Source organism: Lampris incognitus, chromosome 14 (assembly GCF_029633865.1).
Source record: "Lampris incognitus isolate fLamInc1 chromosome 14, fLamInc1.hap2, whole genome shotgun sequence".
Taxonomy (NCBI): Eukaryota; Metazoa; Chordata; class Actinopteri; order Lampriformes; family Lampridae; genus Lampris; species Lampris incognitus.
The window spans coordinates 14,863,284-14,875,454 of NC_079224.1; the positions used below are offsets into that span (position 1 = coordinate 14,863,284).

The following is a 12,171-nucleotide window of genomic DNA, read 5'->3' on the forward strand; positions in this document are numbered from 1 at the left end:
TCAGATTTCCATTAAGGCAATTCCTTTCCGTCACTGCATCCCCATCAGGATGGAGAGCCAGGCGTGGTTGGTAGTTTGGTAGTATTGCATGCAGAGCATCACTGAGCTGTCATGCTTAACCTAGTTCACAGCTTCAGTCCTCACTGTGTCTGGAGGGTACTGGTGGTGGGGGAGGGTTCAGAGCTTCTCTCTTCTCTTACTGCTGGGCTCTGTTCTTTTTCCTTCTCTCCCCCCCCTGTTTTTTGAATTCTTTTTCCCTTTTATTCTCTCTCTCTTCCTCGTACTCTGATCCTCTCTCTCTCCCCCCTCTCTCTCTCTCTCTATCTCTCTCCCCTCTCTTCTCTCTCTTTCCAGCACTACCTCCCTCCTTTCACCATGTAGCCAGGAATAGGCAGATAGCATTGGCTCAGTGGCTTAGTGGATCTCCAGGCGCTATCTCTCCCAGATGCACCCAGTACCTGGACATATGTGATAAGGTGTAGGTCTGCTCAGGCTGAGGCCCTTGCAAACACACGATAAGAAATATCCATATTCATGTTTTCTGTCCCTGTCTTCAAATGGTGTTACTGTACACTGAAACACCAGCCAAGTAATTGTTTTGCCCTACTCTGATACCACTGTGTTGCGTTGGAATATAGATAAAACAAAGGCCACTTGGGTACTTACGGGGGTGCAGCTAATGCTTCAGCAATGCCACTAGGGGTGATATTAGTGGTTCCCCTTTTTTCGTCAATAGGTGTTAAAAGGGTCGGACCTTTTAGTCAACTGGTTAACGTAGTCGCCCGTGGTGCGGGAGACCCAGGTTCGCATCCCGGCTGCGGCAGTTCCCCGGCTGCCCCCTGAATTCGCTACAGTATTCGGCCCTGTGATGGACTGGTGGCCTGTCCAGGGTGGCTCCCTGGCTGCTGCCCAGTGACTGCTGGGATAGGCTCCAGCATCCCCGCGACCCTGACTAGGATAAGCGGCTTGGATAACGGGTGGATGGAAGGTGTTAAAAAATTCTGACTCGTGTTCACAGCGTACTGCTAATTTTCCAAAAATTGAAAAAGCTACTGTTGTGACATGTCACCAAAAATCCAAATAGATATTTCTATTAAGTTCACTTGCAATCTCAAAGTGAGTGGCTTGGGATGGGATTCTTCAATCATGTCATTAGTCCATACCTGAAATAGGCTCAGGCGATTGGATAAATATATCGGCAGTCGCCGATGGTCAGGCTGACGGTGGCCAGTAGGATAATTTTGACATATCGCCCAACCATGACCTGAAATATGTAGTTGGGTTTGTTTTTGTTGTTGTGGTATTTTTTTTTTTGTTGCCCTGCCTGTGTTTGTGTGTGTACCCGGTCAACACTGTATACACCATATAGCCATCAACTGACTACACCATATAGCCATCAACTGGCTGACCCATAAAGACAGGACTTGCACTGTGACTGATGATGAGCCATTGAGATGATGGTTTTGCTGTTTCCACTTGTGCCATACGCAGTATATCCTGTATTGCAGCGGCGTTTATTAGAATAAAGGATATGATGTAACTACACTTGTGCCATTCCCCAGTGTGAACGCTTACACAGAAGTCTAGAAATTGGCAAGAATTACCACATCAAGTTGAATTTAAAGAACAGTTTTATTCTCTTTTAATACTTGTTCTTCTCTCACCCCTCTTCTCCTCTCTTTCTGCCATTTCCCAGCTACTATCTGTACACATATGATAAGATGGTGGCTCCCAACGTGTCCCTGCGGAGGGAGGCGGAGGTCAGCCCTGAGGTGCTGGGAGCCCTGCTCAAACACCACTACAGCCGCAGAGCACTGAGCCACGACGAGCCACCCATGGGTGAGTGACGTGGTGATGGGGACGGGCACGCGTCAGTGCACGCACGCACGCACACACACACACACACACACACACACACACACACACACACACACACACACACACTTTCTGACAAAGCTGCCATGCGACTAGTAAGCATACAGCAGAAAGACAAACAAGAGACATTTGGATCTAAGAGACACACACCCCCATAGGCAAACATACAAAAGAGAAATGTTCTGACAGAACAAGTATTTTTTTGTGTTTTTGGTATTTGGCGTTCCTCCTCTTTGTTGTGTATTCACTTCTAACTGTGCTGCTTTTTACGGTTTTCTGATTTTTCACTTTTACTGTAACTGATGGTGTATTTTATTTGTAGTCCAATCGTACACTCAACATGCAGTGGACACACATCTGACTGGAATAGCAGGCATGTGGGCTATATTCATGACACAAACAGTGGCAGGAGATATGTGCATGTGTGTATAGATAGATAAAGAGTATACATATAGCACACAATACACCGCTGACAGGTGCACACTACATATATACAATCTGCTCAGGCATGCAGCCATGCATGCATGCAGATGAGTAGTACATTATCAACATATCCAGTCCCATGTTTACATGTGTACGCACACTTGCACATGCACACACACGCACACACACACACACACTCTGCAGCCACGCATGTATTCACATGTTGACCTTCACATAAAGGCTCGAGGGGCGTATTGCTATTGATGAGCAAGAGGAGTGGAAATGGTGGTGACCTCTGCTGTGTGTGTTTACATGGTTGTGTGTACACGTGCACACACACATGCACACGCACGACTATGTTAAGCAAGTGTCCAGGGTTTTTTCATTTTGCATTACACCATGTCGGATGATCTGCCAGTCACTTGTTCTCTCTCTCTCACTCTCGCACTTGCTCGCTTGCTCTCTCTCTCTCTCTCTCTCTCTCTCTCTCTCTCTCTCTCTCTCTCTCTCTCTCTCTCTCTCTCTCTCTCTCGCTCTCTCTCTCTCTCTCTCTCTCTCTCTCTCTCTCTCTCTCCCTCGCTCTCTCGCGCTCAGTCTGTCTGCTGTCGCTTCCTCTCCCTTTCTTTGTCTTTCTCCCCCCCCCTCTATAACCCAGACCTTTTAGGCACACTGCCCCATCTCTCTGTCTCTCTTTCTCTCAGCTCATCTGTATCTTTCAGGCATTTTGCATGGCCACTCTCTCCCAGTCCCCCCCCCATTCTCCCTCTTTCTCCTGGCAGTCATCTCTAAATTCTGTCCTCTGTCTGCTTCTCGATTTTATCCATTTTTCTCTCTCACACTTTCTCTCTCACTCCCTTCATTTCCGCCTCTCTCCATCTACTGTCTGTTTTCTCTCTCTCTTTCTCTCTCTCTCTCTCTCTCTCTCTCTCTCTCTCTCTCTCTCTCTCTCTCTCTCTCTCTCTCTCTCTCTCTCTCTCTCTCTCATCTGCCCACCACACCCCCACTTCACCAGCGTCTCTATCGCCGTCACCTAGTTTTTCCGTCTCTCAACTTTTTTTTATACCTCCTCCTCTTCCTTCAGCCTGTCTGTCCCCTGTCTCTCACTGTTTGATCCCTCCTCCCCCTCCTCCCCGGTGTCTCTGTGACTCATTCCTGTCAGTTGGTGTGCATTTGTCTCGTGCGTGCATGTGTGTGTACCGTCGTGTGACTGCTGTGTGCATGAGTAAGTGGGTTATCGTACTGTGAGTTTGTACTTGTGTGTGTGTGTGCAGTCGGTATGTGACTCTCCTTTCCAGTGCCATGCATGCTATGCTCAGCATGTGCTGTTTCCCATTACACATATATGAATACATTAGGCTGGTAAATCCCCCTCTGCTTTCTCTCACTCTCTCTCGCTCTCTCTCTTCTCTCCTTCACAGTGAAGGTCCCATATCAACCCACAGCAAGTGCTGTGAGACTAACCTCTACTGTCACACCAGCCTCACAGTGACACATGCGAAGCAACACACGCACACACACACACACACTATACCAACACTACCAGCAGTTCAGAATACCTACACATCCCACTTTCCTTTCCCTCAGTGTGTGTGTGTGTGTGTGTGTGTGTGTGTGATACACATGAGAGAGAAAAGGAGCGAAAAGGTTTGTTTGATTCAATTCCCACGAGGAAGAGATTCAACACAGAAGGCACCCACATAGAGTGGCACAACGCCTACACGAGGCCCTTTCCTCCTCGCCGTCTTTCTGTGTGTGTGTGTGTCTGCATGATTCATTGTGGGCGAGTGTTCGGCTCCGCGGTAGTTGAGCCAGGCGTCTACACACCGGCGTGCTCGCACATTTGCCTCTGTGCACATGCACGCTGAGCGAGGAAAGGCACCGGCTTTCCATGAGACTGTGCAGGCGGGGGCATGCTAAGCGTAGGCAAGGGTGCGTACTAGCTCGCCTCACACTTCCTGTCTTTCAACCTCCCCTCTCCCCCCCCCCCCCCCCCATTCAGATCTTCACACTTCTCCTCCTGCCGCGACTGACGCCGAAGAGGCCAAAGCCCAGCGTGCCGTTGCAGTCTCGGCCGCTGCGCAGGAACACCAAGGCCAGGCAGTTTCTATGGAGACCAGCAGCAGCAGCAGCACGGGCTGCAAGAAAGCCGCCCACGCCCCCGTCTACACTCCTCCTCCTCCTCCACCTCCTCCCGTGTCATCGTCGCTGTCCTCTGCAGCTGAGGTAGCGTTTAAGGACACGGGTTCTGATGGCACTGTCTTGGCGGCGGGGGTGCTGGAGGACGACAAGGACAGGATTGTGGTGGAGATAATGCAGATGTACGGCAGGCAGCAGGAGAAGCTCAACTCCACCCTCCACAAGCAGCAGCAGCTGGAGATGGTAAGTTGGCGGCTGTTGGAGCAATAACACCCCCCCCAGAGATAAACGAGCCCTGTTAACTAGTCCCTGCCTATTAAACATGTCCTTGGCATGGGCTGGCAGAGGTGATGCTGTTTGCGTTCCAATGATTCCCCACCCCCCAGAAGGGGTAATTCTTAAAGCTCGATGGTGTCACCAGCTTTGCATCAGATGCTGTTGTTGTTTTATGATGCTCTTGACAACTCAGTGGGTGCCAGAAGATGGTATTACACACACACACACACACACACACACACACACACGCTTCCTAATTATCTATGGCCCTAGCAAAGATGGGTGTTGCTCCAAAAGGAGGTTTCTATCATTTTAAGGAATTCCACCTATTTTAGTAAATTGATGGATGGCACAAAATTAAAAGAAATTGCGGTCATTTTCAAAGGATTCAAAGTAACGTAAGTGCCGACATTCTGGATCCTGCGTGTCCTGTAGATATTATACGATGCGATGAACTTGAGATAATTATGCAATTTATGGCAGCAGGACAGCAAATGAACTAATTTCTCATTTTTCATCATGGCCTACTTTTTGGGTCGTTGCCTTGATCACAGTGATGACTTCCTACATAGGAACTGGCGGCGAAGGTCAGCCACTCAAAATTAGATTTCCCTAACTGTCACCATCTGGAATGGGGCACCAGAGCAGGGGTGTGTGTGTGTGTGTGTTTGATTAGTAGGATAAATGGTCGTTCAGTTGGAGGAGTCAGTTTCAACCCAGCGACACTAAATCTCTCCCAGCTTCAGGGGCACTCCTCTCTGTCTGACTCCGCACTCTGACCTCCAGGCATGGGCGAGGAGGGACAGGCAAAAGAGTAGTTTCCTATTGATGAGTCCATAAATTTTCAAGGGATAAGAGTATCACTTTACTTAACGAATATTGTCTCTGGCTCTGCCCGGCTGTCCCCAGGAGCTGGAGGCACTGCGCGGTGGCGAGGCGGCCCGGCTGCGGGAGCTGACCGCGGAGCAGCGGGAGCTCCGCAGTGAGCTGGAAGCGGTGCACAGCGAGCAGGCCCGGCGGCTCGGCCAGGCCCGCCAAGAGCAGCTGGAGCTGGAGAGCCGCCTGGAGCAGCTCCGGCAGCAGGCCTGTGCCTGTGAGCCAGGGGCACAGCGCCAGCAGGAGGCCCACTACGCCGCACAGGTAGGGGAAACTGCCGCCTCACCTATGTGTATATATATATATGTATATATATATATATCCTGCTGAAGCAAAATTAAAATGGTGCAGATGCCACGGTGGAATACGCGGTAGTTTGTAGGCTGTTTCCGTGACTATAAACAAAGCAGTAAGGCTCTGCCAGCCACACTCTTAAATCATACCATCATACCTGCATACAGAGTACTTTTACACTCACCTGCATCATGTGTACCCCAGTATGTGTACTCTAGTATGTGTACTTCAGTGTGTGTACTCCAGTATGTGTACTCCAGGGACTGTTCAGAAGCTAGAGTCAATATTTTACATAACCTTGAGTCTGGGAAAGTGGTAGTATCTTTCAGCAGTGTGTGTGTGTGTGTGTGTGTGAGAGAGAGAGAGAGCGAGAGAGAGAGAGAGAGAGAGTGAGTGCCATATGAACAGTGTATTTGCGGTGGTTTGTCTTCGTAACTGAGCTCAATATGTTTGTGTGTTTGTAGGAGCGAATAAGCTCCACTGCTTGTGTCTGTGCGTGTTGGTGTCGGTGTGTGTGTGTCTGTGACAGCACACACAGAGCCTTTGTTTGGGTTTCCACCGGGCTTTTTCTTGGGCTCTGGTCTGGAATGTTCCCGTCCTAGCTCTCTCTTACAGAAGCTCTGGCTCCTCCCACCATGTTCCCATTGGCGTCAAACTCAGACTGTCTGGCAGTGGGAGTGTGTGTGTGTGTGTGTGTGTCTGTCTGTCTGTGTGTGTGTTTTCAGACTAGCCTTAGCTCATGTCCCTCTGTCTCTCCCTCTGATTTTCTCTCCCTGCTCATGTGTCTCTGTCTGTCCCTTTCTCTCGACCCCCCCCCCCCCCCCCCCAGTTGTCAGAGCTCCGTCAGCGGCTGGAGCGGGCGGAGGCCGACCGGCAGGAGCTGCAGGAGGAGCTGCGCAGGGAGCGGGAGGCCCGGGAGAACCTGGAGCGCATGATCTCTCAGCTCAAGCAGCAGATGGCCCAGTCCGGCACGGCGGGAGGGAGCCCCTCTCCTCCACCCACCCCCTCCACCGGGCCCCTGCACATTCACTCCCCGCCCTCCGCTTCCACCTCAGAGGCCCCAGAAGCCGGCCAAAAGTAGCTGCCGCCGCCACTACTCCTACACCCAACCAACCACCCGTTTTTCCATGAGCCTGAACCAGAGAAGACAGACTTGCACCACCACCGCGTCTCTCCTGAGGACATTTTTTTTAGGTTTGGCTGTGCGTCTCCCCCTTATCACCTCTTTCCTGTTGATCGGCGGTGTAGGACTGTTGCCATCGTCTCTTATGTTGAAGTGTCTGAGGATTTAAAGACGATTTGACATTTTATGGGGTTTTTTTCCCCTTTCCCATCGTGTTTTGCCCCCCCCCCCCTTTTCTTAAACAGTATTTAAATGTTCCGGGGTATGTGTGTGTGTGTGTGTATGTGTGTGTGTGTTCGACTTTATTTATAGTTTTTACTCGACGAACACGGCTGCTTATAAACAGGAAGTCCATTCAGTTCAAAAAGACCCATTTCAAGCTCATCTCTGTCTCTCCAAGCCCCCCCCCCCCTCCGCTGCTCCTCATCCCTCCTCACCCTCTCTTCTGGATTCTGGAGCTGGTCAGTTGTGAGCTATGGAGACGTAGGAGCAAGGCTCAGACGCACAGACTCTGCCCTGGGCCCCCTGGTGAACTTCACTTCGTACGACTACCTGGCACCGTGACGGACCCCCGGCCCCTGGCGTGCTTTGGTTGCCCCCGCTTTTCTGGGTTTTTTTTTCTCTTTGGATCCCCCCCCCTTTTTTTTTTCTCCCCATTTGTACTTGGACAATTACCCTATTTTCTTCCGAGCCATCCCGGTCTTGCTGCTGCTCCACCCCCCCTCTGCCGATCCGGGGGAGGGCTGCGGACCACCACACGCCTCCTCCGATACACGTGGAGTCGCCAGCCGCTTCCTTTCCCCCTGACAGTGAGAGAGTTTCGTCAGGGGGGACGTAGCGCGTGGGAGGATCGCGCTATTCCCCCCCAGTCCCCCCCCCCAAACAGGCGCCCCGACTGACCAGAGGAGGCGCCAGTGCGGCAACCAGGACACACACCCACATCCGGCTTCCCAACCCGCAGACACGGCCAATTGCTTTTTTTGTACATGCAGCCCAAATGCTCAAGCAGCAGCGACTGCAGGAAACCGCGTGGACATTTTCATCTGAGTTTTATTTTTTCAACCCCTTCCTTTCTTTTCCCTTATCCTCTCGTTTCCTTATCAAAGGCAGAGATAAAGAGGTTTAAAAGTTATAGGTGTGTAAAAAAGAAAAAAAGCATCAGATATATGGAGGGGGAAAACATGTAAAAAAGAAAAAAAAAAAAACTGATATCTCTGAAAACCTGGTGAGAGTCTGCTGATAGCGAGGCTGAACCCAAGACCAGCGTGTGTGATGGTGAGCCCCGAGGTAGCTCGCTTAGTCCTCCGGTCTGGATCCCAGCCCCTCAGACCCAAACAGCTCTCGTTTGGCTGATTTGCCAACTGCCCTGCACATCCCACCCCCCGCCCTGCAGCCCACCCTGCGACCTCCAGAGTCCTCGCACGCTTAACTTCCCGGCAACCCCGGCCCCCTACTGGGAGGAAAGTTCCTCTGCACCCACCAGCCAGGACTGACTCGCTGCGGTTCTTCTAAGGCTCGGCGTGAGGAAGCTCACAAGAGGTGTTGTGCGCTGACCCCCCCCCCCCCCCAAACACACAGACACACACATCTTATTTAACAAACAAAAAAAAGCCATTCCCCACATTCTGCAGGAATGGAATGTCTGCAGGGGGCGTGGCCGAGCCGGAGCCGCTCCGGTGAGAGGGAACAAGTCCGAGTCTTTCACGGTGTCTTGTTTTTGGAGACATTCGAGACTTGTGGTGGTGATACTATGTGGCCGTGATACAATATCCTCACACATGCTCTCATGCACGCGTGTACTCGCGCAAACTCGCATGTGTGTAAAAGTCATGCACGCACGCGCGCGCACACACACACACACACACACACACACACACACACACTAGGGTCCGTTCGCATTCATGCAGAACAATGGCCCCTGTGTTCCCGGGTGATCAAAGCTGTGGGCTATACTTGTTTTCCGGGCCCTTTTTCGGGCCTTTCTATTTTGTTTTGTTTTCGTTTGACTCCATTGTGAGCCGGTGGTTTTATCGCCGGCCCGTTTGTCAGCACGTTGTCGTGTTCTTAGAATGTGGGTCACAGGTGAAAGCAGTTAGTCTGGGGCGGTTTGGGGCTCGGGTCCGACCCCTGCTTCACGTTCTTCCACCCGACTGAACAAACAGTACCAGGCAGGCAGAGAGGAAGAGGGAGGCGAGGACCTGAGCGAGGAGGGGCGCGCACAAGGGGGGGCTGACGCCCTTCTCCCCGGCTGGCTGGCTGGCTGGGTGGCCCCAGACACCAGGGGTACAGAGGAGCCCCTTTTGTCCATGCCGTCAGAATGGGGGGCAGCTGCTGTTGTCTGGGGGGGGGGCCTCTCCCTGCCCTGGATTGATCCCGTACAGGATCCCCCCCTGCTCACTGCTTTCCTCCTACTCCACTCTCACAAAACAGCCATCACTCACTCTCTCGTGCACACACACACACACATCCACCCGTCTCCGGTGCCAGATCAGCTGGGGTGGGGTTGTGGGATGCGGTGTTTTATAGATGCCCAGGAGAGCAAGCAGACACCCCGCCAGAGCAAAAGAGGACTGTTATTGTGTCAGTTGCCAGGCAAAAGCGCTTTCATTGCCGCCAAGGAGATCCCTGTGTGTGTGTGTGTGTTTGTGTGTGTGTGGGTGTGTGTAAATAATTGTTGAAAGAGGATGGGGCTTGACCTTCGCTTAACTGTTGAATTTCTTTATGCATCTGCTAAAAATGCAAATTGACAGACATTCCACTGTGTGCCGCCGGCCGCTCGACGTAAATTCTCGTACTGAACCTCCCTTTATGATGCCGCATCGCAAGGACTCCGCAGAGTCCAGGACCGGATTTCAAGTAGTTGGAGATGCTGGACCGCAGGTGTTTTCTTGGGGGGAGAAGACCGACAGCCAACGTGTGGACTTGACAAGCTGTTAAAAAAAAACAACCCCCCCTACACACACACACATATGAACCCATACTGCAGATGTACACTCTACTGTTCCATATAAACTTTCCTGGAAATTATGAAAGAAAAAGATATTTAATGTTTTAACTAAAGATTTATATTCACTTTGTAAATACAGTAGTCATTAATATATTAACTACATTCTTCTTCTATGAGTAATCTTCAAAAGGTTGTATAGAAATTGGACCAGAACCGATATCTGAGGAGGCTGCAGTAAGCCTCACAGCCCCCCCTCCCCTTTTTGTCCACTTTTGTCAGTGGGTACCCTGAGTTTACCCCCTTGTCAACCTGAATGTCGGGGAGTCGAAAAAGCTCCGCGTTGGGGAGACGTTGTGCAGGACGAACACACAATAGGAAAGAAAGTGCTGTTGTTCCCACCCCCCCGTTATGAACTGATTGCTTCATTTCTTTTGTGGATTTCACCTTGATGAACTGTCATTGTGCAATGCTATTAGATTTTGTTTTTTGCCCTTTGTCACCCTGCCAACGACCCCCCCCACCCGCCCGCTTGCCCAAGCGAAATTGAAAAATTTGCTCCAAAAAAGTCTTTTAAAGAAGAAAAATTCTGTTTTGCATGCACCCCCCCCCCAGTTTTTTTTAGTTTGTCGTCAACAGGCCCAACTCGAGTCATTTTGCTTATTGTATAAAGATGCCCCCCACGTGACACACGAGCTGTTGCGATAATGCATGATGAACCTTTACGATGAGTTTTATAAAGAAAGTTTTTTTTTTTTTGCTGAAAAAGTTAGCTTAATGTAAATTCAGTCCAGTTCACCGAGAACATAAAATGTAGCCTCGTCCTTTCGAAGAAGTTATTCTTTGAGCATGTGTGTGTGTGGTGGGGGCACCCAGGTGTGTTGGCTACCCACTTGTGAATGAGGTACAGCAGCTAGCGAAAGGAAGAGACTAGCTAGCTATCGTCTGAGTTGCAGAGATGGTTTTATGAGATGGTGTGCATTACACGGATGAGACGTCATCACGCAGTATTAGATGTATTATTGCCACAATTACCTCTTTAGAAATCCGCAAACGTTTCTACGACAGTTAAAGGTGTGTGTGTTTTTGTTTTTTTCCCCCTCCAAGTTGCATTTTATACATAAGGGGATGCTGTATTTCAGCCATGCCATCACGAGAAACTGGACTAAAAAGACTTGGTGGGGGGCGGGGCGGGGCACCGCGTGTGCAGCCCCTCTTGCATTTGCAGTGTTATGAAAAACTTGGATATGCTTTGTACAGGATTCTGTTGGTGTGACGTTGGCCCGACTTAACTAAAAAATAAATAAAATTAAAAAATAAGGATTTGCGCTGGCCCACCCACCGGAAGCAGCAAGAGTTTTGCAATTTGAATGCGGAATTTTTTTTCTTTTCATAAAACCACGAAATACTTCCTGGCCGTGTGAGCGTAAATGGAAATAAAGTAGCCCCCGCCCCGCCCCCCCCCCGGAGTCTGTTAATAAAGGAAAGGTGACCTTTGAACTGCTGACTTGATTATATGCTTTATAGTCGGGCGTGTAATTTTCTGCCTGCGTTTTATGAGCCAGTGTGGGGGTGGGGGTGGTGGAGGCAGGGCGGGGGGAGAACCAGGAAGTAAACCGCAACTTGTGTGATAAGATCCGTCACGTGACCCCGGTTACCAAGAATAGACGCACCATGGGTTCATTTTGTACACCTTACACACCCTGTTAGAACGAGTACAGAAAAAGAAAAATATTTATGGCTTTTCTGAAATGATTATTTTCCCCTCGATGCTGTTCCGGAATATAAAGCGCAGTGTCTGTGTCTGATCATTGCATACTATGTTGCCAATACTACAGTGTGATGAGACGTTTGTTCTTGCATGAATCGAGACACTGTTCTCCTACCTCATGTTGTGATATAAAAAGATTTTTTAAAGCAGACGACACTGCATCTCTAACAGTTTATCATAATTGATATTTACTAGTAAATTACATACCTGTAAATGCTTTTAGCTAATACCTCAGTTGTATCTAGTGTTTTCTTTTTTTTTCGCCCCTCCCTGATTTCCGATCTTGTAAATATGCCCTGTATAGACAATGAACTTGGATCAAATTCAAGTAAAGTTCTGTAGTGTCACATCAATGTTGTCCTTGGTCTTTCTTATCAGTCCTCCCCCCTCACCCCCTTTTCCTCCTCAGTTGTATCTGGCCAATTACCCCGCTCTTCCGAGCCGTCCCGGTCG

General features: G+C 50.0%; 1 protein-coding gene across 1 annotated transcript in view; it reads left to right on the plus strand.

Moving 5' to 3' along the window:
* skila (SKI-like proto-oncogene a) overlaps positions 1-12,065 on the plus strand; it is a 40,905-nt gene extending 28,840 nt beyond the window's left edge. The window contains exons 5-8 of the mRNA XM_056292552.1: positions 1,697-1,839; positions 4,298-4,677; positions 5,620-5,850; positions 6,710-12,065. Of these exons, the coding sequence (XP_056148527.1) occupies positions 1,697-1,839; positions 4,298-4,677; positions 5,620-5,850; positions 6,710-6,961 (1,006 nt within the window). The 3' untranslated portion in view covers positions 6,962-12,065. The remainder of the gene's footprint in view (positions 1-1,696; positions 1,840-4,297; positions 4,678-5,619; positions 5,851-6,709) is intronic.
* Positions 12,066-12,171: the final 106 nt, after the last annotated feature.